A 27,710-nucleotide genomic window follows, 5' to 3' on the forward strand; every position below is an offset into this window, starting at 1 on the left:
CCATTTCACAGAATTCAGCAGTGTGACTTTGAGCCAACGCTTTAGGGAAAAGGTGTATCAACTAAAGTTTGGGAGTTTTCAAAGAGGGTTGACTTGCTGACTGTGACCACATAGGACCAAATTTAGGGAGAGAGAAATTGCAAAGCTTCAACTTTCAAGTTAGAGAGTTGATTATAGGGCATGAAACTAGGAATACACCCAAAATAACTGGTCCCAAGAAGCGGATTGTTCTCGCCTTAGGAGCTAGCAGATTGGGCAAATAGAAGGGCGGACATTAGAGACAGGACCCCTTGCATCTTGAGTGTAGTTTGAGATTCAGAACCTGAAGGTCATCCTGTCGGAAAATAATACCTTTGGAGTAACGAGGGAATAGAATCAGTGCTAAGAAGGTGAGAGAAGAAAAGTAAGTTCCCAAATTCTCCACAGAGAAGGTAGAAGGAGGAGCGTGAGGGACTGACGTGAGGGAGAACCCAGAATAGACGATGACGTAGGAGAGGCTGATAGACGATCAACCCCAGAGCTTCAGAAAATGCTAAACAGAGCAAAAACACACTGGGAATTTACCTTCGCCTTCAGATGCACAATCATTTGGTGGGGATATAGAAAGTGCAAAGCAATATTTTACAGCGATTTGGTTTTATATTCTTGGTATGATTTAAGTAAGGGTGCAAAGAAAGTCCGTTACCTTAGAGCCGTTTGCATCTGTCTTTGTATCACACAATTCTTTTTCAGTTTATACAAGAAAGACTTTCTCCAGAAAAAAAAATCTACATTTCTCTAGGTTGAGAGAAACTAACTCTAACAGAGCAATAAATCTTTCATGGGACCCATTTATGTGAGAAAATACTGCTGATCCATAGGCAGCTTTTTCCCTTCATAATTTTTTTTTCTAGTTGATGACTCCAGTATTTCCTACTGTACAGTCTAGGAATGCACTATTTTAAGGCAGTCAGACCCAAACAAGCCTGACCTTAGAACATTGGTTATCACTTTATAACTAAGAATAATGTGATGGGCTAACCAACCAGCCACAGCTCTCCAAAGTTGACCCTATTCCCTGAACATTTTCACAGAGAGTTTTTTGGCTGCCTACACTCACACAAACCAGGCTGAACTTCAGGAGATAAGTGTGAAGACACATTTACAGGGGATGCCCATACTGTCCAGCATTAGGAAAAAACAAAGACCCTAGAATATTACACTTCTATCTGACAACATGATTTGAAGTCCGTCTACTCACCCGTGGGCCTCTCTTGCCTGATGGACCCGGGATACCCATGGGACCAGGGGGACCCTTAGGGAGAAAACATCAAGGTATTAGGCAGGATAAATCGTAATCATGTCTTTCTCACAAATATTTGTCCTACGTCTACTCCACAATAACTCCTGTCTCCCCCATTCTCTGTTCCCGGCTGACAGTGGTTTTAAAGCCACATTACCTTCTAGCCCACATCAGCGTGGATGAGGTGAGACCCTACCACTTCTCCTCTTTAATCTGGCCAGAAATGGCCGCGGGACGTCCTTGGCTTACAACTACAGCCACGCTCTCTGGATTCTACAGAGAGTATAACTAGTGGTTTTGTGAGTGATTTTTACTCACATTTTTTTTTAACCAAATTCGTTTTTATTATGGAAGGAGAAATTCAACTTAGACCTGGCACTCAAGTGCAGGCTTTTTTTTTCTTTTCTTTAACACACTTCAAAAGAGCATTTTAACCTCAAGAAAAGGAAGCACTAAGCATTTTGTGTTTCTGTAAAAGAATTATACCAAGGAACTTCATGAGGTGCTAACCTGTTGTGCTGAGGTATTCCTTTAAAGATGTAATAAACCTGTCTCATAGCAAACGTGACAGAGCTCACTAATAAAGCTAAATGACTTACAAAGAAAAAATGGTGGGACTAGAAAGCCAACTCAGGGATTAAGAGACTGGCTGTTCTTGCAGAGGACCTGGGTCCAGTCTCTAGTATCCACATGGTAGCTCACAGCCGTCTATAACCCCGCTCCATGGGATCCAATGCCCTCTTCCGGTTTCTGCAAGGACCGGGCGTTCATGCAGTGCAGTTTTGTAAATGAAGGCAAAATATTTAGACACAGAAAATGAAATTAAATCTTAAATTAAAAGGACAAGAAGATAACCCTCAGTATGGGAAAATATTTACAAACCATTCCTCAGACAAATTAGTCATAGAATACATCAAAGTTTTGAAAACCTCACAGCAAAATAATCTCTGCACATGGACAAGTCATCGGCATGAACGTTTGTTGATTGAGATATACAAGTGTCTAATAAGCATGTAAAAAAACTGTTCAGTTTCCCTAGTTAAATGCAATTAAACCCATAATGAGATACCATCTCCCCCCAAGTTATCTTTCCAAACAGCAAAAAAATAACAAATACAGTAAGGATGAAGAAAATCTCATAAACTCTGTGGGTGGGTATACAAATTAGTTTGTCAATTACAGAAAGCAGTATGAACATTCCACAAAACCTAAAAATAGATCGACCTCACCATCCACTATCATACATACATACATACATACATACAGATATGTACAGATATACATACATACATACATACAGATACATATGTATACATACAGATACATACATACAGATATATATGACTCAAGTCAGCATGGGAGACAGAAATCTGCTCCTCCATGTTTATCAGGGCAGTGCCAGCAGCGGCCAAGTGAGGGCATCCACCAGGAGGTGATTAGGTAACAAAATATGCTACGTATCACAGGCAAGGACAGCATGCCAAGGATGGAATTGGAAGATGCAGAAGTGCACCATATAGTCTCATGGAAGCATAGAAGATAAAATTATAAGTATAACAGGCTCAAAGAAGAAAGTAGAGCAATTTCTGGGGTTTTGGAGGAGGTATGTGGTGGGGGGCAGGGGCTGTACACAAAGGTGCTGTTACAGAGGAATGGTGCTTGGGTCTTCCAGCACAGTGGGTCACTGGTTTACAGTAACCTGTATTTCATGAAGAGCTGGAACACAAAAGTTGAAGGATCCACACAAAAAATGACTTGGAGATAAAAGTACTCAATATCTTGATTTTATGTGTTTTTGGGTTATCGCATTGTATATAAACATGCACATCTATTATGTGTCTATAAAATTACAAATTAAAAAATGCACTATAAAAGAACTGTATAGGGATGAAGTCAGAAAAAAAAAATGCTATCACCCCAAACTGGGAAACTGGCCAGTCCACCGGTTCACATACAAAGATCAGGAAGGAAAACAGCATCTTCAGGTTCAGGGAAATCTGTCACCAGTCGTTCTCCCGCTAGCACTCTGTAATCTTCCGTCCCCCGCCCTGCTGCCCTGTTTTGGAATCTCCAAGCTCAGCTGCGATTTTCTCATCGGAAGGACCTCCACTCCGTTCTCAACTTCTCAGTAACTCTTAGCAACGCCAATCAACTTCTTCCCCCCAAATAATCTCTTTTGTTCCTGGCTTTTGTAAAAAGCACGATATTTTTCTCTGCCATCATTTCAGCTATTCTGGTTTCTTCTTCTAAAACCAGCAAGCGAAGATCCCTCTGCTTTAGCTCCCTGCCCTCTTGTACAGCTCTTTCTCTGTAAATATCGCACAACCTTATCATTTCTGCTGCAGCACTGACAAAAAAGACTCTCGGGTTTGTACTCCAGCCTTGGCTTTGCTTTTCCAACTCTTTCAACTGAATGGCATTGCCTTTCTTCTTATCAACCACCTGCTGCTGCTGATAAATGGATGGATTCACATCATTAATTTCAGTATTGTTATTGCTACTCTCTGACTATCTGACAACAATCTCTGATTTATTTTTTTTTTAACTTGGACTCCATATCCACTTAACATGCAAGTTCTATTATAAATCTTCCTTTAAAACATCTCTCGAATCTACCTTCCCATTTTCTCTCCTGCCAACCTGAATCACGTCCAAATCATACAACACCAAGATGGAACCAGGAACTTCCCACCTATTTGGGGGACTATGGCCAGACTGACTTTTGTAAATTAGTCTTTTTTAATTAGAAATCTACAAAAATTCTGGAGAACAGTATAAAGTTCTAACTTATCAGCTTGACAGCTGAGATTCTCCATGATGCGACACTCATTAATGACTTGCTTGAGTTTTTATCAGTCATTATCCAGCCTAACATAAAAGAGTTTGGCCTTAGAGACAGAAACTCTGTATTTAAATCCTGACTGTATCATTTACTAGCCGTGCTATTATTGGCAAAACAATAAACACCTTCCGTCTTCAGCTTCTTTCACTGAAACATGAGGACAATGGTACTAATCAGCAAGGCTTCTCTAAGAGAAGGCATATGAAAGGGTGAGTTAGAGCATCGTCCACGTCAATGAGTGATGGTTGCTACTCCTAACTTCCCCATGTTAGGAAGGAAAATCTGCCTTTCTCATCCATCAAAATATTTACTCCTTCAAGTTCAGTCCTACATAATTCTGTCCTAAGAACCTAGTGTAGGGATCTATCTGGGTTCTTTCCTGGAGGTCGGCTCCAAAATAATGTTTTTCACCCCACACATTTAGTTTATGAGATTATGTCTTTCAGTCACATATGATTTATTTTATTGTTTTTAATTGTGTATATGTGTACGTGTGTGTGTGTGTGTGTGTGTGTGTGTGTGTGTGTACTCACACTTATAAGAGCAGTGCCTTCAGCGGCCAAAGGTTTCAGATTCCCTTAGACCTGGAATTATAGGTGGTTGTGAGCTGCCCAAGGTGGATGCTAGTAACTGAACTAAGAATAGAAGCAATGCTATCTCTTAACACCAAGCCATCTCTCCAGCACCCAATAGTGTGTATCTTGCTTCACCACAAAATATAGTTACACATGTACTTAATTTTTCTTATTGAAATGTATGCTTCTTCAGAACAAAGGGTCTGTGCTTCTGCCTCAAGTTATGCATAGACTAAGGAAATGCCTGTTGAGCACATCATTACTTTACAAATACAGATGGAATAATGATTTGGGGCTTTATGGAAGAGATTAGGAGATTAATACTCACCCCACTACAGTAACTTTTGGAGGAAAGTAGGTGGCAACCTATAATTCTCTATAGGTACTGCAAAGGGGTTGATTCTATACAGCAGTGAAGCTATTGAATTTATTGTAACTCTCAACAGTTTGCTTTAAGAAGACAACTTGCTCAAGTAATAGCCACAAGGAAACACCAGCCAAGAATAGAACATCATCTTATCTCAGTCTATAACTTCTGGAACTCAGCTGATGATTCAACCTATATTTTCATCAAATGAAGATGTGTCTTAATGGTGTTAGAGAGATGGCTCCGCAGTTAAGAGCACTTGATAGACCTGGGTCTGATTCTCAGCGCCTACATGGTGTTTCACAACAGTCTGTGACTCCAGGGGACTGAATGCTTTCTTCTGGCCTCCATGGCCACCAGACATTCATGTTGTACAGAGAGACATGCCGACAAAACATCCACAAATATAAGACAAGAAAATATTAATAAAAAGCTGTCCTCTTAGAACATATGTAGTATACTTAAATTTTTGAAATAACATTTTTGAGACATGCAGGCAAATCACTTAAGATTTACAAATATCAAAGACAAAAACAAGCAGTTCCAACATTAATCTCAAATGGGGTTGTAAGTAATTTTCAGAGATGGTCAAATGTTGATCTCTAATTGTACCTGCACCATGGAAGATATTCAGAGCTGAAAATTTCAGACCAGTGTTTTACAACTTTGCTTATGAACCAGTAGATTGTCTTGGGGTTCTCCATTAAATAGACTGGCCTTTTCCTCTCAAATGTAAGTAGAATGGGCATTTTATTTAAGTAAGGAGAGTGTACATTAATCCATTTGTAAGTTGGCTTGTCATTAGAGAGGTAACAAAATGCATTATTCACCATGGAAATGAAATATTACGCTGAGAATGATAACATCACAATTTGTTTTTTGTCTAGCATTTGTCTACAAAATAACATCTACCTAAAACCAAATAATACTCTTTGCTAATCCATTTGATGTTATTTTGATAAAGGCATACTTAATTGGTATATTTACTATATTTTCCCATCATCTAACTTTTATATATTCTTTTAACATAACTAGGCATTGAGCCTATGTTTTTTCTTTTCATAAAGCATATAAATCTATACTTTGCAGTTAAATTCTTGGTTGGATTTCAACTGAATTAGAAAACTGTATAGTTTCTCCACCTCTTTACCAAGAATTAGGTAACTTTTCAGCCTGCTAATTAAAAACAGTATAAGTGAGACAGAGTTGTACACTAGGCGATTTGTGACCATAAGCACAGAGTCACCCACTGTGACCAGATACATTTCTTACACTGCCCTGGTCTCCTGGTCTATGCTGTGGTGTTGGGTCCAGACACCTCTCTGAAATACATGGTAAGTTAGTGCATTAAGACATAGTTTAAAAAGAAAAATCCAACTTACTGGAGGTCCAGTGTCCCCTTTAGGCCCTCTCAGATACTCCAAGTCAAGCATTTCACTATAATCCTCATAATAATAATAATCATAAGGCTGGGCTTCATAGCTATGGTCGATGGTATAAGTAGCATCAGGGTGAAATTCCCCTTCCTTCCTTAGTTCAAGGTGGTTATCCACAGAGGGCCCAAGCGTCCCTCTATACAAGGAGGTGTTTAAAATCTCTTCCCTTTCCATGAGTTCATTGGTGTATAGATTTACTGTGATTTTCTTCTTGAGATCAGTCATGGCCTCTTGATTTGTGTGTGCAATGCTAGGCAATGCCTGCTTGGGCAAGGGCAGGCCGGCTGCTTCCTCATTGTGTTGGGTGGTGTTGTCTGATCCATCTAAAGGGGGGCTAAATTTCTTCTCTGTGTTTATTCTTGCCTCACTATGACGATAAGACACTGGGGGGTTTAAATTGACCTCTTCCTTGTTGATGATGTCTTTAGCTTGAAGTTCGTAGTTTGGGAGAGTCACAGCTGAGGCATTTTCTGGACGGAAAGAAGTCAACCGGGACCATGATGTCTGGTACTCTTGGCTTCCCTGTACTGTGGAAGAATTGTTATTTCTGATATTTGGGATATTTTTGCCATCAGAGAATGTCTTCTGTGGCAATTCTGTTTTACCAAATCCTTTGGGCAAGGGAGTGTGTTCTGTGAAACTCTTCTGTAGCAATTCTGTTTTACCAAATCCTTTGGGCACAGGAGTGTGATCCATGAGTGCCTCTTTTGGTAATTCCGTTTCATCAAATCTTTTGGGCAAGGGTGTGTGCTCAGGGTGTCTGGTTGGCATTACTGCCGTGTGAGGAAGGCTTGTTTCAGCTTGGGATGCGTCTGCTCGGGGGCACTGCTGCTTCATGTATCTGCAATAGTCTGCAGACGCTGCTGTGGAAGGAATGATGTCCAGTTGGCACACTGTCCCTTCAAAGTGGACAGAATTATTATACATACTTCCCAAAGTGAACACACTGTGAGAGTCAAAGGTCTGAACCTCTGAAGAAGTCTCTCCGCTAAAATACCTCTTCCCACATTCGGCGAACATGGAGACGACGCGGTCTCTAACAGTGATGGCAACCGAGTGCCAACGTTCATCATGGACGCTGTAGTTGAAAACCACCGATTGCTTTCCTCCAACGTGCACTATCAGTTTCTTAGGTAGTAACTGTACTCCTAACTGCAGCCTGTTGTTGTTTCGAATGCTGAAGAGAAATGCATTGTTCATTTTACGTGACTGCAACCCAATCAATACGGTCAGTGGCTGTCTGAAGCTGACTGGTAAAATGTTCACGAGAGGTGACTCGATGTAGGCATTATTTTTTAAAGTGACACCAAATTCTGTCAGCTGGACCCTCTGAGGTAATGGTGTGGGTGACGATGGTACAGCAGTAACTGGTGATGCGTATCTTCCATCTTTGCCTCCAAGGCCTAGTCGATGAAGAATATCTATGCCTGGAAATGAAAGAAGAGGAAGGGAGAAAGGATCTTACTGGTACATTCATGCAAATGCTTGAGCATAGACACAAAACTTTTTCCCAATCAACATAAGCATGCTTTATCAATTGTAGGTACACAGGTCTTTCCCCCTTTTGTTCCTGGTGATTTGCAGGGCCATTTGACCTCTGTCTCCCTGACTTTTCTGCACTTGCACAGGCCTGAGGCCTGAGGGTTTAGCTTAGAAAGAACTTGGCTCTCTTTTGTTATGGTAATTCCACCTGTAAACAAGGTTCCAGCACAGACCCTAAACGCCTGCCACGCCTGCCCAGCAGCTGCTTCTGGCCTTGGGCTCCTGGCACCTGTCATCTTCTTCCACTGTTCCTGATGGGAGGGGGCTTTGCCCTTTTGCCCCCTTGCCCCCTAGTATATATACCCGACTTGAGTTTAATAAAGTGGCCATTTACTCTTTGGTGAATGAGCAGGTCTCTTTATGTCTGTGTGCTTCAACCCTTAGGATATTAATCCATTCTCATGGGCTTGGTTCGGGAAAGAGCGCGCCTGTTCCGAGGTCTGGGTGTTCACAGAAAAGTGTGGTGGGCAGCAATCAATAAGTAATTTCTAGGTAGCCAATGCTAGAGAGAGTTGTAACCTTCAGTCATTTGAATGAAGCAGGTGTGCGTGTACCCCCCCATCACTGTATTTTAGTCCCCCAAATATTTTAAAAACAAGTTTGGTGGCTTTGTTCTTTTTCACTTTATTGAAACTCCTGCCCCTTCACCATAGTGCACACTCACAGTTTCTGAAACGTCACCATGTCCTGAACTAATAATTTAACATTTAACGACATCTATGTTTGGACAGAATGGAAACCCTGTGGGTGAGAGTAGCTTGTAGCTCACAATTTCTTTTTTAATAAATTAGGTTCACACCATCGCTTAAGTTCTAATTTTCCAAACTCCTGGGAATTTAACTGAAGCTTTCTTTGACTAATACTTTAATCATATATTATGCGTAAAGCTCCTTGGGAACCCAAATCCTTGAGTGAGGCGTGAAGAGGGTATTCAAATTCGCTTTGCTGTTAGCCTTGTTCTTTCCCTGTCCCTTTCACGTTTCTCTGCCTTTCATATTTCCAGTCCTCTTCAGTGATTTGTACCCAGTTCAGACTCCCTTTCAATATCTATTATGTAATGTGTAGTTTCTACAATATGGCTTTAATATAATTATGGATTTAACAAATCCATTGTTCATTATATTATTGCCAGTAGTGATCTGCTTGTCTCTCTCAATCAACTATAAAGTCCCGAAAGACAGGTTCTGTCTGATTCATTACTACACTTCTACTGTTCCCTTGCAAAGAGTTCTAGAATTTCAGAACGAGTGAGCTTGTCCCACCAGAATCCAATCTGATTTCATATTCACCTTTAGAGTCATATAACTTTTAATGCCACTAATTAAATAAAATAAATCTTTCTTAAAATTACAGTCAGCTTAGTCAAAGGTGTGATCCATCTGCATCTATGCGTGCCTGTAATAATAGCAAAGAATTGCAGTATGTATAGGAAAATGAAAAAAGGTGAAATTAGTTAAGAATACTTGGCTCTATTAATTTTCCTTTTGTGGCAAAGCAGTAGATATTTGAGAGTTTCTGTTCATTGCAAAGAATGAAGCATGAAAGAGACTCCGAGGCTCAAGTCTGACAACTATGCATAACAATGAAATAGTTATGGAATATTATTCATGTGTAATCCAGTACTATATTTGAAGTGTTTTCTCACAGAGATAACTGGTACAAACACACCAGTGAGTTAGAGTACAATCATCAGCTGTGAATGAAATAGTGATAGCAATAATAAAGGGAATAACTGTGTAGTCTAAAGTATTATGTGATAATGAGTTCCAAACTTTTCCATAAAAATATTTCCAACAACAATGCAGAAATTTAAGTTCCCCCAAAGATTCAGTGGCCAATTTTAAAGCAATAGCAAATAATTTACAAAAAATACCTTTGCTCTCTCATGTTATTTCATGTAAAAAAAACTAATGTAAAATTTTTATTATAATATACAACATGGTTGTTTCTTTCCATATGCAAAATAAATTACTTACCAGATAAATTTGTTAACTATGCTTATCACCAATCTTTAACAAAACTCACACGGTTGAAGTGTGTCCATGGCAAACTGACTGGAGGGATTCCTGCCTAGTGATGTGGGAGGTCCTCCTGTATATGTGTTGTTTTTATTGGTTGATAAATAAAGCTGTTTTGGCCAATGGCTTAGCAGAATACAGTCAAGCAGGAAATTCAAACAGAGACAGAGAGAGAGTAGGTGGAGCCAAGGAGATGCCATGTAGCTGCCCAAGAAGCAACAGGTAACAAACCACGAGCCTTGGGGTAAAATATAAAATAATAAAAATGTGTTAATTTAAGATGTAAGAGCTAGCTAGAAATATGCCTGAGACATTGGCCAAACAGTATTGGAAGTAATAATGTTTCTGTGTGATTATTTGGGTCTGGGTGATCAGGAAACGAATGTGCACTCTTTGTTCACATGCCTAGTGTTCCCTGACTCCAAGTATATTCATATCTCATTCCCAGGATAAAACCATGGAGAAGTGTTGTTTCTCTGAAAATTACAATGCTTCAATTTAATGTATATATTACCATAGAGTCCGTTAAAGTCATTATTCAAAATTATTATTGGCACCTTATGTGTCACGTAAGTCAGTCATTCTGACACAAGTTTCTGATGTGATATCAAGGGTTTCACCTTTGTCCTTGGAACACCTGCTTTGCAAGAGAGTCTCTGTTTCAAGTAGTAATTTGATCCTATTAAAATGAGATATTATTAGGAAGAGTATTAATCTGAAAATTTAAGAATGGATAGGTGTTCTTGGTATCTTATCAGTACTTCAGTTCTGCCGTATTGTAGTATTTAGAATGGATTACTTGTAAAAGAGTCACATGGCTTGGAGCAGCCATCCCTCAATAAGGTTTTTGTGAATGAACTGAGAATACATTCCTAAGACGGTCTGCTTGCTGCTGTGCATTATTCTTTCATCCTTGGTTACTTTCTCGACTAATAATTCAGGCAGCATTCGAGCATCAGTACACATCCAGCTAATCTCACCTTTTTGCCTTACTGTCCTATCCTCAGCAGGCTGCAATTTCATTATCATGCTGTGGAACATTAAATAAACTTGATCATTAAGTGAATTTAGATGATTCTGGAATCATCTTTTTATTTCTCATGACTTCATAGAACTCTGCAGCCAACCAGGCTTACCACACAGGCTTTTCCATCGACTCCTCAGTGTCCAGCGTCTCCTCTCTGCTATGTTGAGTCCTACCTCATGTCTGTACCCACAGCCAATTATTTGTAAAAATACAAACAACCTGATTTGTATTTTTATAAGAAACACTAAATTTCATGAAGGATACTAAATGTACCACTCAGAAATCTTCATGCAGTTTTCTTCGCAATCCTATTCTAGTGGCATAGTTTTGCAATTTTTTGCTTCCATTTCTGATTTAAATATTTTGCTCCATTCTCAAGATAATGTCACATTATCTTAAGTTCAGTCTTTTGGTTTGCTTTTCTGCTTTTCTCTATTTTCTGTATTATGAGCTCAGGTCAGATTTTAATCTAAACTTTTTCTACTTTATTTTTTTTTTTCTAATTTGGGAAGTTGACTCACTTGGCTACAAAGGTATTTATGCTAAGCATCTGCCTGGGAGTGCTTTAGCCACATCTTCTAGATTTCATAGGTGCTTTTCTCATTGCTGGTTTTGCAGAAACTATTTTTATGCATTTCCTATGCCTTTTTAAAGTTTGTATTATAAGTTGTGTATTTTATGTTGCTGCCTGGGATTGTTACTAAAATTTGACCTAACAGCAATGCATCCAGAGAGTGGTGGAAACTGATTTTAGCTTTATTTTTTTTTTGGAAGATACAACTTTATTAAAGAATAAAACAAACAAAAAAACCAAGAGGATCTGTTTTTGGCGGATTTTAGCTTTAATACTTTTTTAATCCCAATAAAGATTCATAAGCACCTGCAAAGGTATTTGTGGAGACTTTAATAGCCCCCATGGAGTTAGACTTCAGTGTCCACTTTCTCTGTTCTCCGATTCTTTATTTTTATACAAGGATTCCATTAGAATTTTATTAATTTGTTAATGAAATCCATTTCTGTTTTGCTGTGTCTCCTACACTGTATAATTTCCCTCTATGCTGTCTCCAATATTATCTCAGTCTGTAAGGTCTGGTTTATATGACTTTTGAGTCCATAAACCCACGAGTCTAATTTAGTTTAACTTCTTGCCAGCCCTTCGTTTTCCCAACCTCTTATGTTCATGTTTCATCATCTTTCTTCACACAGGTGATCTGACTTGAGTTTTTCCTTTGTTTTTAATAAGTAGCCAGAATATCTATCTCATAGTAATTTTTGTATGCATTGTATTTTTGGCACATTTGTGTGCATTTCTCTTAGTACCTTTCTACTTATGCTGCATCAAATCCTTTGACTTGCACATTATTTCCTGGCCAAGCATAGGGGTGCTGTGAGAAGAACATCAGCCTTCCATGCCAGTCCAGGAGGACGGGCACTACCAGCTTTGCCTACCTCACTCTCCTTCCTCTGGGCTCATTCCTGTTTCTTCATGCTTCAGAATGGATCCATCATCTCAGAAAACGGTTTTTACATTTTCTGAGCCCTCTCCCCTGCTGCCAATTATAAGATCCATGCTTCTGTCTAGTACTTGCCCCTGAGCAGCATCTCCCCTCCTCAGATGTCCCTAGCACTTACGTGCCAGGGTTAGATAGTCAGAAGAAAGGAAGTACTGGATATTTAGAAGTGTTTCTTGGATGCTACTGTTGAATTGTGTCACATCTATGTGCCATCTCTTTTTTTCTTCTTATTTGACCCCTGTAGATTTTATCTCCTCATTTCCCCCCCAACTTGACAAGCTTGGGATTTACTTCTATTTAGCTTGTTTCTGTTGTACTACATGCAGAGACAGAAGTGGGAAGAAAATATCTTAAAGGTTCATGGTTACTTAGTCTATGCCCAGGGATTAGAGAGAGCGTTCAGCTGTAAAGAACACTTGTTACTCTTGCAGAGGACCTGGGTTTGGTTCCCAGCACAACACGGTGGCTTCCAACTATCAGTATCTCCAGTTTCCTGGAGCCAATGCTCCTTTCTGATTTCAACAGGTCCCTGGTGCATAGACATACAGACAGGCAAAACACTTATATGTAAATTAAAATAAATCTAAAAGAAAATTAAAGTCTATGCTCCCTTCACAAATGCTGAAATCAGGAAACAGAAATAGTGCAATGGTATCAAGGTCACACAACTAGGAAACAGTTGAGCTGAGTTTGAATCATCAGCCCCACCTCAAGATCAACACAATGGCAGTCTCCTCCCATGGCCTGATGGCTGCCATGTTCTTCAAACATCACTTTATCACTTTTACAGATATCGCTAACAGAGGGGGCTCTCAAGGCCCAGAGGACCCACAAAGACATAGGCCGGACCTTACCATCCACAAATACTAAGAGGGAAGAGACTCTGGAGTGGGAGAGTTGTTTCAATGCTACACAAGATTCTCCAGGGATATTGCTGCTCTGAGTCATCCCCCATGCTGAGGTGGGCTCTTTGTGATGTGCCTCCTGAGTCCTCTATGCTCCTGTAAATTACTGTAGAAACTCTACTGTTTACTTAGCTGGAGCTGAGTGGAATTTTCATTGTTTGTTTGTCTGTTGTTACCCCCGCATCTCAGGTGACTAGATATAAACTTCCCAGGGAGTGTGACACAAGAGCATCCTAGTTTTAATCTGTCACAGACTGAGCACATTTGGGGGCAGAAGTTGATGGAAAGGAGACTGGGGAGCTGAAAGACAGAGGCACATACAAGAGAGACAGAAAATAAAGGAAAGAAGACAGGGAAGCAAAGAAGTACAGAAAGAGAGGGAGAGAGGGATGGAGAGAGAGAAAATCCCATCTAGAACACAAGTTCTTTAATCCTTACTTCAAGCCTGGCTTAGACATTACTAAATTATAATTTGGAGTTACATTTAGATATTTAGTACTAATACATACACAACAATAAGAAAGTTACCTGTAATGAGTTAGTTTTACTAGCAGTCCTAAGCACAAAACCAACCCAGACCATTAGTCCATGTCACTGACGAAATCAGTTACCATTTGAAAAGAAAAGTAGATGATGAACCACGAGGCACTAGTGTTGCCTTATTTCTTAAAGAACAGTGGTGACCTGGACTAAGTTCTGCCTCCGTACTTCGTCCTTCTCTAAGAACTTTACTGTATGGTCATAATTCTCACAACCCTATAGTAGACCCTACTGTCTTCCCAATCCTACACTTAGCAAAAGTTGGAGCTAAATTCTTTTTCCAAGGCCACACAACAAAGGAGTGCAGAGGAGTCCATTGGATACCGTCTCAAAGAGTCAATCCCTTACCTTAGTGACTTTTCGTAACACATCTCACTTTACCTACAAGCAGAATGGACTGTACCCCCTCCTCTATCTGCTTCTTAAATGTAGAATAAATGGTGGTGTCACCATGGCAACAGTCATGCCCTCTTTCCTGTAAACAGCAGGCCCAATGACGTCATTCAAACCATAGCTGCGACGACCACATATTCTGACTCACAGACCTCATTTCTGGCTTTGCATATCCAACCCTCTGCTGGCTTTATCCAGGAGAAAATTCCAGGTCCCCAAAGCAGTTCTAACTCAACATATTTTCCCCACACTTCATTTTTTGTACTTCAGTGTTCCTGTCAGGAAAGAGTCCCTCAGCCACATGGGCAGCTAACATGATCTTTCTATGGAATACATGAGATTATGGCTCGTCTCTGGTTCAAACCCTACCACGGCTTTGTGTGGCACAGGGAATCCATGTCACTGGTTCCTGACTTACCGCTCTTGTCTCACTTTCTATCTTTTCTCCCACCTTACTACACCCTAGACAAATCATTTTCTCTTTGTTATTAAGCTAACTGAGCTCATTTTGAACTCCTGGCGCTTGCGCTGAGTAAACTCTCAGCTTTTAGACCCTTCATCCTTGAGCTAATTTCATCAGCTGCTTTTCCAATGACAAAAATTCATGGTGAAGTTTTGTGAGTTTTTCTACTGTTTTGAAGCTGGTTGTGGTCTTGGAGAATCTTTGACCTTGAGCTTGGTGTCATAACTAAGGATGGTTCTTGAAGCAATGCACCCACATTTTCACCTTTTGTCCATGGTATAACTGCTTGCTTATGCTACAGCATCCTCCACTCTGGATATTTTTATTCCTTCTAAACTTTTTAGATACCAAAGCTTATCGGTTTTGAAAATCCCATTCAAAGTCCCACTGAAAGTATCTACCTGCACAGGGGTTTACTCCCCAGTACGACCTAGCTGAAGGGTTACATATTTTTTTTTAACTTTGTTTTTATTTTAGAGGCAGGATCTCACTGTTTTTTCTAGCCTGGACCCAAATCCCGAGCCTTGAGAGCTTCTCAAGCATAGGACAGACCCCACATGCATCATTCGTCATCCTGCCGGACTGTCCCCTCTCCCAAAGGAAAGATAAAATGAGAGGAAATGAAATACAGTAGAGGGATGGGTGGAGGAGGGCTGAGGGAGGGAGAAGTCCAGACTCAGATGATAACACTGTGGCATACACCCCAGTCTCTGCAAATACAGATATTGTAATTGACTCAATGGGGTGTACACGCCATGCCTACAAAAGCCAGATGTCGTAGCACAAAAACCTACATTTGTTTTTCAGATATAGAAAACAAAGTCCTGTCAACACCTCATCCCAAGCTGGAGGAACAAGGGTTATATGTGATTATTCCTGAAAGCTTAGAGATGTGTTAAATTGTTTAGTAATTTTAATTTAAGTGATTTTTTAAAAAAAAGTTATCAAGTTTTAGAGTCTGAAAAGTTGTTGAGTTAACTCTTACTAATAAAAAGCAAAATGGGTATGTATTAATTCCAACAGCATCTCAATATTTTAAATTTACATCTTGGTTAGCCATGTCCTGCTGCTATGTTCTTTCTGATGCTGCACTTATGCCAATTTTTTTTAAAAAATTAAAGTGATGGTCCCATATCCATCCCCACATTGCCAACACTAATTGGACTCAGGGGCTATTAAAAATAATAAAAATTTAAAAGAATACTTCAAGTTGAGAAAAATATGGGTTGATGGGTACTAGAAAAAGTTTGAAGATAGTACTGAATGGGTGGATAAGATCAAAATACATCACATGCATATACGACATTTAAAAATAAATAAATGAAACTAATCTTTAAAAAAGTAATCATTTAAAATGAAACCACCAGGGTCATAAGAAAGATTACACAGTACTCAGCACACTCTTCTTTTCCTTGCCAACTTGTGTAAAATGGTCAAATTAACTAGACGATCTCCCTGCATTCATTTTGCAAGGGTTGTCTCAGTCACTTCCACGCGGTGCCAAAATCGTGACTCAAATATAAGCTTCCTGGCTCCAGGTCACGGAGTTAAGGAGCTAAAGGAAATGATTTACGATCAGTTGCTTTTACGTTTTCAAATCCCCGAGGATATGGGACGAGAAGTGGGTCTAGACTGTGGTCTTCCGTTCTAGGAAGATTGATTGCACTGCCGTCATGTAAACGCCCTGCACGTGTTATCTTATTTCGTGCACCCTAAGCCACGTATGATGTGATTCTTATCTTCGTTTTGATGTGTTGGAAACAAGGTCCACAGCATTTCAGAGATTCATTCAAGGCCGCACAACTACTTAGCAGTGTAATCCAGATGCAGACCTGAGCTGCGGCTCCAACACCTCTGGCACAATGGGTACGCTAAAAGCAACAATTGTTTCTTTAAAGTTTTCTTAATGTAAGTAACACATTTATTCTGTATAAACAGATCAATGCAAATGTATTCATAGAGTGAGAAATAACACTTTAAACTACATATGAAAATCAATGATGAAGTGCCTTGTTTACGTTGCTGTCGCTTGAAGGAAGAGCCTCTATGTAACAGTGGATTAAGGTACACAGGAGACGCTCTTCTAGATAAGGGTGTGTATACATGTGTCTTCACACTCGGGGTCAGGAGAGATGACACCTTTAGAAATAGTCACACAATCAGTCCAGGGTTAGAAGAGACAGCAGAGACAAAGACATTAAGACATTAAGAGATTTTTGAAAATGCATCAAGGGGCTGAAAAAGTGAACGCTAGGGCTTGCAGAGGTAGACAGTCCCAGACAATGGGTCAACTCAGAGGAAGTCTTGAAGGATTCAGGAAGGAGAGGTTATAGTTCACTGAATGCTCGGGGTTTCAAGTTGGGGTGCTGGGACAGGGGAAAGTAGTTAAGCATGTGTATGAGAAACTCAGACCATAATAGGAATGCAGAGACAGAAGATGTTGAAATATGATTCAGTCAGAGCAGAGGTGTAGAAGGGGTATTCTATTCAGAATGAGGGAATCAGGAAAGATCTACCTAACACATTAGAGACAATCCCTCCATCCCATACAAAAGTCACTGAACTCAAATAGAGGTAACCACTATGATTTTATTCTCATGCATAATTGAAGGAGCAGGTCCTCTCTAAAGACATTCCATGGTCTACACATTTGGGTTGCAACAAGGTAGTCAGCCAGGCTTGTTCTTCAACACCCTCACATGAAGCCTCTCATTCGTCAGGCCTATGTGAAACTAATTTCCAAATGTATTTTCCTATCTTATTTTTAAATGATAAGAGAGACAATTGCAGAGTCTCAAAGAATATCTACAATATAAAAATCAGATCAAAACAAAGAAAACTTGGAAGGAAAAAAGACAGCACAAGAAGAAAAATTCAAAATATTATTCCCATCCTTAGCAAGATTAGAGTAGGAGAGTGGGAAGTAGCTAAGCATGTGTATGAGCACCAGGGAAGCATGAGCAAGATGCTGGTCTTTATAAGGATGAAGAGAAATCTGAGTGGGCAGGGGCAGCATTCGGATCAACAGGGACAGAAATGTTCAGAAAAATGGCAAGTAGGATCTTAAAGTAAGAAAGTAAATAATTCGATTGTGGAGATCCAAATATGCAACAGAAATTGCAGAATAAAAGAAATTCATTAGAAATACAGACATAACCAAGAGAAATTTCCAGAAAGTAAATGGTGCTTCCATGTTGAAAAAGCCCATTCTACTCAACAGGAGGAAAAGACTCATATCATGACATATTATTATAAACTTCAAAACATCAACAACCAGTGATTATAAAAACTTCAAGAATAAAAAGAACAGGTCATAATTCAACTACTAAGAATTACTCTATCAATTTTAACTGCTCGGCAAGATAAAAAACAAAAACCATGAAAGCCTTTCAATTTCAGAGAAGACAAAGTTTACAGAAGAAAACTCTCTACTCACCAACACTCACTACCCTTCCATGTGGGGGTTAGACAGACCACTTCTCAGTAAGGCAACGCTTCAAAAGCTGCCCCAGCTCAGCTACTATGCTGAGGATGCACATCACACACACAGGGTGCAATAGGAGGCCCCTTGTTTGTCCCCACCACCCAAAACCAAAATAATCACACAGAAACCATATTAATTAAATCACTGCTTGGCCCATTAGCTCTAGCTTCTTATTGGCTAACTCTTACATATTAATTTACTCATTTCTATTCATCTGTGTATTGCCACATGATGTGGCTTACTGGCTAAAGTTCCCAGCATCTGTCTCTGGCAGTTCCATTGCTTCTCTCTGACTCAGCCTGTCTTTCTCTCAGCATTCAGCTTAGTTTTCCCCGCTTAGCAAGGTTCTGCCCTGCTATAGGTCCAAAGCAGTTCCTTTATTAACCAATAATGCTCACAGCATATAGAGGGGAATCCCACATCAACAGGCAAATGAACCAAAAGAAGGGAGTTCCAAGAGAATGGATCTAATGTGCATGAAAAAGACGCCAACAGCATAGACCCCATAGAGAACTAAGCAGTCTAAAGTTCAACAAAACTGTCACCTCCAGGAACATATACCTGGATATATATACCTCCAGGTATACCTCCAGGAAAATATGATAAAACCAAGTTTCACAAATGTTCAAGAACTGTGGTGTGTTTGGTGAGAAAAATTTTCAAAGATGTTTTAAAATTTGTTTCAGCACAGCATATGAAGAAACGACTAATAACGTTATAGAATGCACATAAAAGCAGTGGGGATATACAGAGAACAATCTTGATGCATTGTTAATAAAAATACAAATACACACAGGCCAATGATAAAAATACTCACATGGACATATTAAGGTGAGTTATGATGCCAAGAAATTATGGATTTACACTGAAGATGATAGGATGAAAAAAATGAGTATGATATAAAACATTAAATCTTCATCATCAATAATAGGAAGTCAATAAGATATTTAAGCATATTATTAAGAAAACAAATATTAAATCAAAAAGGTGTTAGAGAATCTCAGAGTAGATAAAGGCAAAAGACTTGGTTTCCCAGTGCAACTTCCCTTTAAGCCACGTGCTTGAATTACTCTGATGCCCGTTTTTAAGTTTTAAAATGTCTCACAAATACAGACATACTCCTGAGATTCTCACTGCATCTCCAGCTCAAATTGATCTGACCACATTAAGGTTGCAAGTCATAACTGTGCTTACTATACAACATAATTTTTGATATCTCCCCCCTTTTAAGAATTTATTTGTTCCTGTGTGTGCATACCATGTGCAAGTGGTGGCCTTTGGAGACCAGAAAAGGGTTCAGTCCCCTGAACTAGAGTTCCTGGCAGCTGTGAGGGGGCCAAAATGAGTGCTGGGAACAGAACTCAGATCCCTGGCAAGCCCAACAAGCATGCTTAACTGAGCCATCACCGCAGCTCCTGCTGACTTTACCACTTTGATCTGTTAAGTAGAAGACCCTTCCTTCCTTTGCTTGCCTCCCTTTTGCAAACAAGCATCTCATCTGCAATTTCTGCACTTGTCATTCCTTCATATCATTGATGGACTCAGGTCACAAGCGGCTCCTTGAGTTGATTACTAAATTAAAAAGCTGATTTTATGAGAATACAGGCAGTTGCATGGAGCGATACAAAAGCGAGAGAGGCGGAGAACCTAGGGACCACACTGCTAATGTCTTCAATCCAGCACACTTCCTGGGTTTTCTCTTTGAAAAAAATTTTTGAACCTTTGACAAAGCCACTTTTATTTTCACTTGGAAGCCAGAGATAGTTTTGTATTTATACTTTGGTCATTGGATAGTAGGATAGTTATTGGGAAATAGACACTTCAAAATGTTTAATAAATGAATAAAGTAGGATATACAAAGTTTTCTGAGTGCAGCAAGCTAGCAGACCAAAGCAAAACACTATTCTCTAGACCACCCCGCAGGAATTAAATAACGTTGGGAGCTCACTAATATGCAAATTTTGCTTCTGAATGATGCAAATCCAAATGGAACATTTATTACATGCGTGTGTTGTTGCAAGAAGGGCAAAGGTTATTCAGTTACAGTCTGCCACCCCCAGGAACTCCCACTTGAAATGAGGTCACAAGCAAAGCCTTTCCACTGTACAAAACTTCCCTTTTATAGAGGCTTTTCTTAAAAATGTAAGCAATTTCACAGACGGAAGAGCTGAGTAATTTATTAAAGGTCATATTTACCCCCTCCCAAATTGATGTTTTTTGGTACCCTTGCATCCTCCTGACACTGGCTAGAGTCTTCTATTACTGTCTAATGCTAAATTTCAGGTTATAATGACTCAGAAGGAATGTGCCTTGGTTGCTACAAGCAAGTAGAAATTGTTGGTTTGTTTGTTTGTTTGTTTTGAGACAGGATCACATGTAGCCCAGGCTGGTCACTGACTTGCTAAGTAGCCAAGGCTAACTGTCCCTGATAGTAAATCCTGACTGTCATCTAGATGGGATTTAGAATCTCCATGGAAATAAATATCTGACTATATCTATCAGCAAGTTTCTAGACTGAGTTAACTGAGGTAGGAATATCCACCCTTAATGTGGGCATCGCCACTCCACAGGCTGGGGTTCTGGACTGAATAAAAAGGCAAAAGAAAACAGAGCATGCACACACAGATGCGATGGACCAGCTACCTTAAGCTCCTGCCACCAAGCTTCCTCTGACATGATAGACAACATCCTCAGACTGTGAGTCCAAATAAACACCTCCTTCCTTAAGTAATTTTTGTTACATTGTTACCAACTACCATGCTTGTCTGGAACTCTATACTTCCTACCTTCTTTCCCCACAAAAGGGCAGACTTACATTGCCACACTCAGCTCAGAATTGGTAACAAGTAACAAGATGATCCTCCTTACCTTGTCCCTGTGCATGAACAGTAATGCAGGCCGTACATAGTACAATAAAACGAAGAAGCAGTTTCCTAAGGGGAAAACAACAAAAAACAAAAAACTGTTAGACATTTACAACTGGTAAGTCACACAGCTTCTAGCTCGGGAGTCTGTAGTGAGGCCTGAGAATTGTCCTCTCCAAAGATTTTCCCGATAAAGCTGATGCTGCAGATGGGAGGACATCTGAAGTCTCTACTTTGACAAGTGATGGTCAAGAGCTGGTCCACAAGCTGTAGATGTTTTTTTCTGAGTGCATGCTAGAATCACCTGAGAGCTTAAAAGACTGCTAATACCTGGTTAGTTCTCTCCCCTCTTACAAAGGTTCTGGGTTTAGCATGCCCATGGTATAGACAATATGCATGCATGTTTGTGTTGTGGAATAATCCTTCTGACACTGTGTGAACATATGTCACGTGTATGATTGGCTTAATAAAGAACAGCTTCTTTATTAATTTATCAATGAATTTATTAATTGGCCAATCGGCCAATAGCTGAACAGGATAAAGTTAAGCAGGAAAGCCAAAATAAGGATGCTGGGATGAAGAAGGGTGGAGTCAGGAGAACCTCAAGGAGATGCAGAGAAATAAAATGGGCATGGCTTACTGAGAAAAGGTACCAAACCAGGTGCAAAGCACAGATTGAAGAAAAAATGGGTTAAGGGTAAGAGTTAATTAGTAACAAGCATGAACTATTGGTTGAGCATTTATAATTTGTATTGAGTCTCCAAGTCAGTTCTTTGAGAAGTGGCTGTCAGTTATTTGGGAACAGGTGGTTGGAACAGGAAAATTCCACCTACGTGTGTGTGTGTGTGTGTGTGTGTGTGTGTGTGTGTGTGTAGAAGCCAGAGTTGGAAACTCCATGTTTTAGTCTTAGTCGTTATTCTGTACCTTACGTTTTGAGTCTGGGTCTCTCACTGCCTTTGAGTTACCCATTTGGCTAAACTGACAGATCAGTAAGCCCAGGTCTGTCTCCTGTCTCTCCCTCCCCAGCACTAAGATGACAGTTGTACACTATTGTACCCTGCTCTTCCTTAAGTGGATGTTAGAGCCAAACGCTTCCAGACTATGTTACTTCCCCAGCCCTGTATGTTCAAATATTAACCAGGTGGACCTAATGGGCAAAACAGGTTTGAAGACTATTGTATAAGATTAATTTCTGCACATTACAGAAGTCAGCATGCTCAGACATTTAATACAGCTGAGCAAGTCTAGAAGAACTCAAGATTATAGTCAGTAAATTTTCATAAAGTTTTAAAGATGACAGCCCACAGTATCTAAGGATGTCTGATAAAGGATCAAAGGGTCTGGATTTAGCCTGCTAGCCTCACCTTTAGTTATTTGGTTTGATGCCAGCCGTGTTCAAAACACAACCAACCAGACTAGCCAGGTGAAGGCCAATATTTAGTCGGAAAACAGACATTCAAAGGTCATCGCTAGAACATCCGAGGAGCTAATTCCTTTCTGAGAGTCTTCCCTAGATGCAGCTATTCAACCTTCTCTTTGTCATAAAAGCCCAGATTCTTTTGGGAGAACGCCAGCAATCTCTCTTTAGGGTACTCATGAGATCCTTTGGATTTATGATACGTGTCTTCGGGCTACCGTCATTCGTTTCTACAAAGATGAAGTTTACAACAGCAAGAAAGACCTGTGAAGTTTTGTGAAGAGCAAACGTTTTGGTGAGTTGGTGGCCTCTTAAACCAGCAGAGGAGTGTGGAGCAAGGTGAGAGAAACACCTGTGTTCCACAGCTAGCATTTCAGCCCTTTCTCTCACCCTTGGTTTTTATGGCAAAAACGTCTTCATCCTGACAGCTTTATAGATTCTGTGTTTTACTAACAGCTAAGATCCAGAAATAGCAAAAAAAAAAATCTATTTTTCTCAAAATAGCTGAGAGAAATTTCCATCCCAGCAATGGGAGCAAAATTGGATGATTCCAGGGGAAAGGCACTGCCAGTGGTTTACCGACACCGAAATTTCCCAGACTGTCCGCTGAGCTCAGTGTGAAGGACACACACACAGCACAGACAACTCCAGGCACTTGAGCAACTCCTGAATGCAGGGGGAGCGATGCTTAAAGATGTCAGGCAGTCAAAGAGCCTGTGGTCCAAAGGGAAGAAAAATGTACCCAGCCAGTAGCACTAAGGCAGTTGTTAAGCCGGCCCATGCTAGTGTTAAAGGCTTTTGAATGAATGAATCTTCCTTCAGCCAATAAGACCAACAGATTCTTCATTCCTACTAAACTTGTGCCCCACTTATATCTGCACCCTGATTCCAAGATCAAGGAAGTAGGTGCTCCCACCCTCCGTCTGTCCAGAAGTCAGGGCTCCTCCATTTATCCAGCTAGGAAAGTGACATGATCTGAAGATCTCTCATCCTCCTCTGTTTCTCTCTGTAGCTCTAGCTCAGTTACTTTTTCCTGGAAATGGTGCTCAGACTATTTCTCTCAAGCCTTTTATGTGCATTGATTGCCCCATGTCGCACCTGAATGTTTTGATGGACCTGTGTATGGGGGATCCCATCTTCTTTCTGCTTTGTCTCTGCCTAGGTTTCCTCTAGTTGAACCTTCCTCCTGTTTAGACTCATTCAGCCTCTCCCTCCACCTGACACTCTCTCTGGCTGCCCCTCCCTCCTCTTGTCCCCCTTTCTGCCTTCATGCCCCACCTCTCCAGGATTTTCAAATAACCTGCCTGAATACACTCCTTTTTCATTCCTGTTTCCTTTGCTTCTCTACGGAACCCTGCACATTGTTAGGGGAGCAACTGTGTCTCTTTCTCGAGCATTGTATATCTACCACCTGGGACCAGGGTGGACGCTCAGTACATAGTTGTTGGAGAATTGGATAAATGATAAGTAAACAAATGGCAGACTAAACTGAGCTTTTGTAGAATTATATATTCTAACATCATATCTAGATGCAAGACTCAGCTTACAAAAAATCTAGAACTGCTTGTCTAGGTGTTTTACTAAAACTGCTCCGCGACTTGACAGAGTACCAAACAGACTACTTCTCAGAGTACCAAACAGAATGTCTAAACAACTCCCCAAATTACTTTCCACACACCATACCTCCTCTCCCTAAGATATCCATTTATTTTAAACATTTATTTGAACACTCAAATACCTAAGCAACTTAGAAAACAGTGTTCCGTATCAATAACAAGGAACATTATAAGCTTTTTAATGACCATAACAAGGTTTGTTTGTTGGTTCGTCTGTTGTTTTTGAGAGAGGCTCTCTCTTATACCAGCTGACCTGGATACAATGTAGCAAGAGTCACCTGGAACCTGGATTCTGCTGCCTCTACCACCTGACTACTAGGAAGTCCAGACTTGTGCCACAGCATCCACAGTAGTAGGCAGTGGGGGATATGAACCCCGGGCTCCAGGCATGCTAGAAACTAACTCCATGCACTCTAGACACTCTGTGCATGCTAGACACTCAGTGCATGTTAGACACTCCATGCATGCTAGACACTCTGATGCCTGCTAGACACTCCATGCATGCTAGACACTCTGATGCCTGCTAGACACTCCATGCATGCTAGACACTCCTGCATGTTAGGCACTCTGATGCATGCTAGACACTCCCTGAATGCTAGACACTGAATGCATGCCAGGCACTCCATGCTTGCTAGAGAAGCAGTTCAACAACTGAACTACACTCCTAGCCCCCAACATATAAAGTGGATGCATCTAAAACCTTTCAAATTTTAGGTTTATTTTATTAATTCCACAAAGTCAAGTCTATTTTAAGAGCAACCTTGGGAAAGAAAATGTCTGTGTGGATCCAATTTTAAAACTATAAATATTTTTGGGTGACTAACTGGAACTTCCCGAACATCACCACGAGGAGATGGCAGTAAGTGGAAACCTCAGGCATCTAATTGGGGGTCTCTAAAGTTTAATCCAGGGGCCTGACATAATGATCATCAACTAATCAAAGTTTTTTTTTTCTAAAGTGCTGGTGACATGTTTTCAGATTAAAGAACTCTAAATTCTTTAACTTTTTTTTCTAGAAACAAGTTCTCTATGCAGTCCTAACTACTTTGCCCCATCACTTTGCCTGTGTGCAGTTGGAACCATGAGGACCTCCAACCTGGTTAGTGATGAGTCACCCTTCACTGTGCACAGCCCATCCCCCACTGACTCCTGTACCGGAACAAGTCTGGCATCAGGAGATCAGGGGTCGGCTAGGCTCCTGGTCTCTGACCTGGAGATCCCCTCAGAGATCAAGGAAGACCAGCAACTTCATCCAGGACTGACTGCTACCCATGCCAGCACCTCTCCATAAGCATTTGCTGTCCCTGCCCACCCAACCTACCAGGTGTCATTTCCTTCAGAAGTTTCACCAATGTGTGTGTGTAATCTTATTTAGTTTCTCTTCCCCCACCCCTGGCCATCATCTGGACCCAATACAAACTCCAAGTTTCCCAAGAATGTATGCAGGATCAGTCCTGGGACCCTCTAGAAGGATTTTGTAAAGCATGCAAGACAGGGGCCTGTGATCCCTGTGATCCCTGTGATCCCTGACCCCATGAAGTATGAGCTACTTGCACTGGGTGCAGTGACTCAGGGGAAGCCTTGCAGGTGGGAGCTGTCAAGAAGAGAGGACCCTAGAGTCGGAGCAGAACTTGGGGCATTCCAAAAAGCTCAAGCTGCAGGGGATCATGCCCCACAGCACAACCCGAAAGATGCATTCAATTGTGTAAGTCTGATACATCCAAGCCCCACTCTGCCTGGTTCTCTTGGAAGAGCTATCATTGAGTGGGATGCTTATCAAGAAAAGCCAGATCAAAGGCCTGGATCTGAGCAAGCAGCTCTGGGAAGGCCACCGGAAGAGCTTCTAGCATCTGGGGACTACTGGGCTCCCAGTACTGGGAGGCACACAGTCACGATTGTGTCGTGTGTGTGTGTGTGTGTGTGTGTGTGTGTGTGTGTGTGTGTGTGCCTAGAAAAGGGGGTGTGCCTAGAGGTGCAAATTGCCCTGCAGCAAGGAAGCTTGCAGAGGTCAGAGCAGAGAGCACACTGGAGATGCTCCAGGGGACTAGGCAGTATGTGTGCACACACACTACCACAAGGCAGGCTTTCTCCACTCCGCCTCCACCAGCGCTCAGCTGACTAGGCAGCTTGGGCTCTGCCCTCCCCCCACCTACAACTCGGCAGCCTTCCTTGCTGTATCTCAGGGCGCCAGATGCAAACTTGTGAAACAGGGGCATCCAGACGGGCAGCCAAGACCGAGAGTCATCATCCTCAAGCTTTTCCCCAGAGGAGGGATAGGCGGGAGATGAGAAGGTGGCTCAGCCCAAGCTCTATCAGGAAAGGTAGACGCGCGCCTTCGCATCCTACCCTCTCTCCTCTCCCCAGTCCTATCCTGGCTGCAAGCACCACTTTCCCACGGACAGACCACATGCCAGGGCTCAGCCCCAACTCCAGATGCGAGAGTTATGTTTGTTTGCCTTCTGGGAAAAAAAGAAAGGAAGAAAGAAGAAGAAAAGGAAGAGGTGACTGTCTCAGACCCTGAGCGGAGTTGCTTTCTAGGCTCCAAGGTCATCACTTCTCACACCTGGCAGCCTAGTCCCAAACCTGTGCTGGCAGAATCCAGAGGATTGCTAGAGTCCTAGAAGTCGCCCAGGTTGGGCTCCCTGAGACAGCTGGAAACAGGACTTCAGCCAGGGCTGAAACAGGAGAAGGGGAGGAGGGTGCAAGGGTAGTTGGAGTTGGAGCCCAGGCGGGTGTCAGAGTGGCTCTGGAAATGCCTGGGGCAGTGGCCGAGGGGATGTTGGGATGCAGGCCAGCAAGCTTTTCCTCCCTAGCCACAGGATCGCTTTAGCATAAACTGAGACTCCCTGGCAGAAGTTTGCTTCCTTTCAAACACGGTATTTTACAAGTTGAGAAGTTAAGAGGAGGATGCCACGGCAGCTAGCCTGATCCCAGCGCCAAAAAGTACCAAGGAGCAGGAACAGAGATCTCCAAATCCGTGGTGGATATAGGGGATGGAGAGAGGGGGTTGTTCCAAAGCCCCTTCCTTCCCCCCTCCGGCGGCGGGTGGGCTACTTACGTTTTTGTGGCGGGGGAGACCTTTCCATGCCTTGTCCTGTAGGCTCCTAAATGCATTTGTATGCATTTGTCCCTGCAGCAAAGCACTAATGGAAAACAGAAGCCAGCTCCGAACTGCTAAAGGTGCAGGTACTGTCCATGAAAAGGGGGGGAAAGTCACATGAGAACCATGCTCCAACCCGCAAAAAAGGGGGTGGGGTGGGGTAGGAGGGTGAAGCGCTGTAGGGGTAGGAAGCAGCACCCGGCGGGGAAGAGGGCTAGGATGCTCCGTGCCTAGCTGTAGCCAGGGTCGTGCTCCCCTGGGAAGGACAGAGGTGAGCAAGACTTCACCCTGAGGCAGCGGGGGCAGCAGCAACAGCGAAGCTGGG

General features: G+C 41.5%; 1 protein-coding gene across 1 annotated transcript in view; it reads right to left on the bottom strand.

Moving 5' to 3' along the window:
* Positions 1–27,471, bottom strand: part of Col24a1 (collagen type XXIV alpha 1 chain) — a 256,486-nt gene extending 229,015 nt beyond the window's left edge. The window contains exons 1-4 of the mRNA XM_087897474.1: positions 27,344–27,471; positions 21,257–21,321; positions 6,449–7,929; positions 1,241–1,294 (exon numbers count right to left, since the gene is read on the bottom strand). Of these exons, the coding sequence (XP_087753600.1) occupies positions 1,241–1,294; positions 6,449–7,929; positions 21,257–21,321; positions 27,344–27,399 (1,656 nt within the window). The 5' untranslated portion in view covers positions 27,400–27,471. The remainder of the gene's footprint in view (positions 1–1,240; positions 1,295–6,448; positions 7,930–21,256; positions 21,322–27,343) is intronic.
* Positions 27,472–27,710: the final 239 nt, after the last annotated feature.

This window comes from Myodes glareolus, chromosome 17 (assembly GCF_982192425.1).
Source record: "Myodes glareolus chromosome 17, mMyoGla1.1, whole genome shotgun sequence".
Lineage (NCBI taxonomy): Eukaryota > Metazoa > Chordata > Mammalia > Rodentia > Cricetidae > Myodes > Myodes glareolus.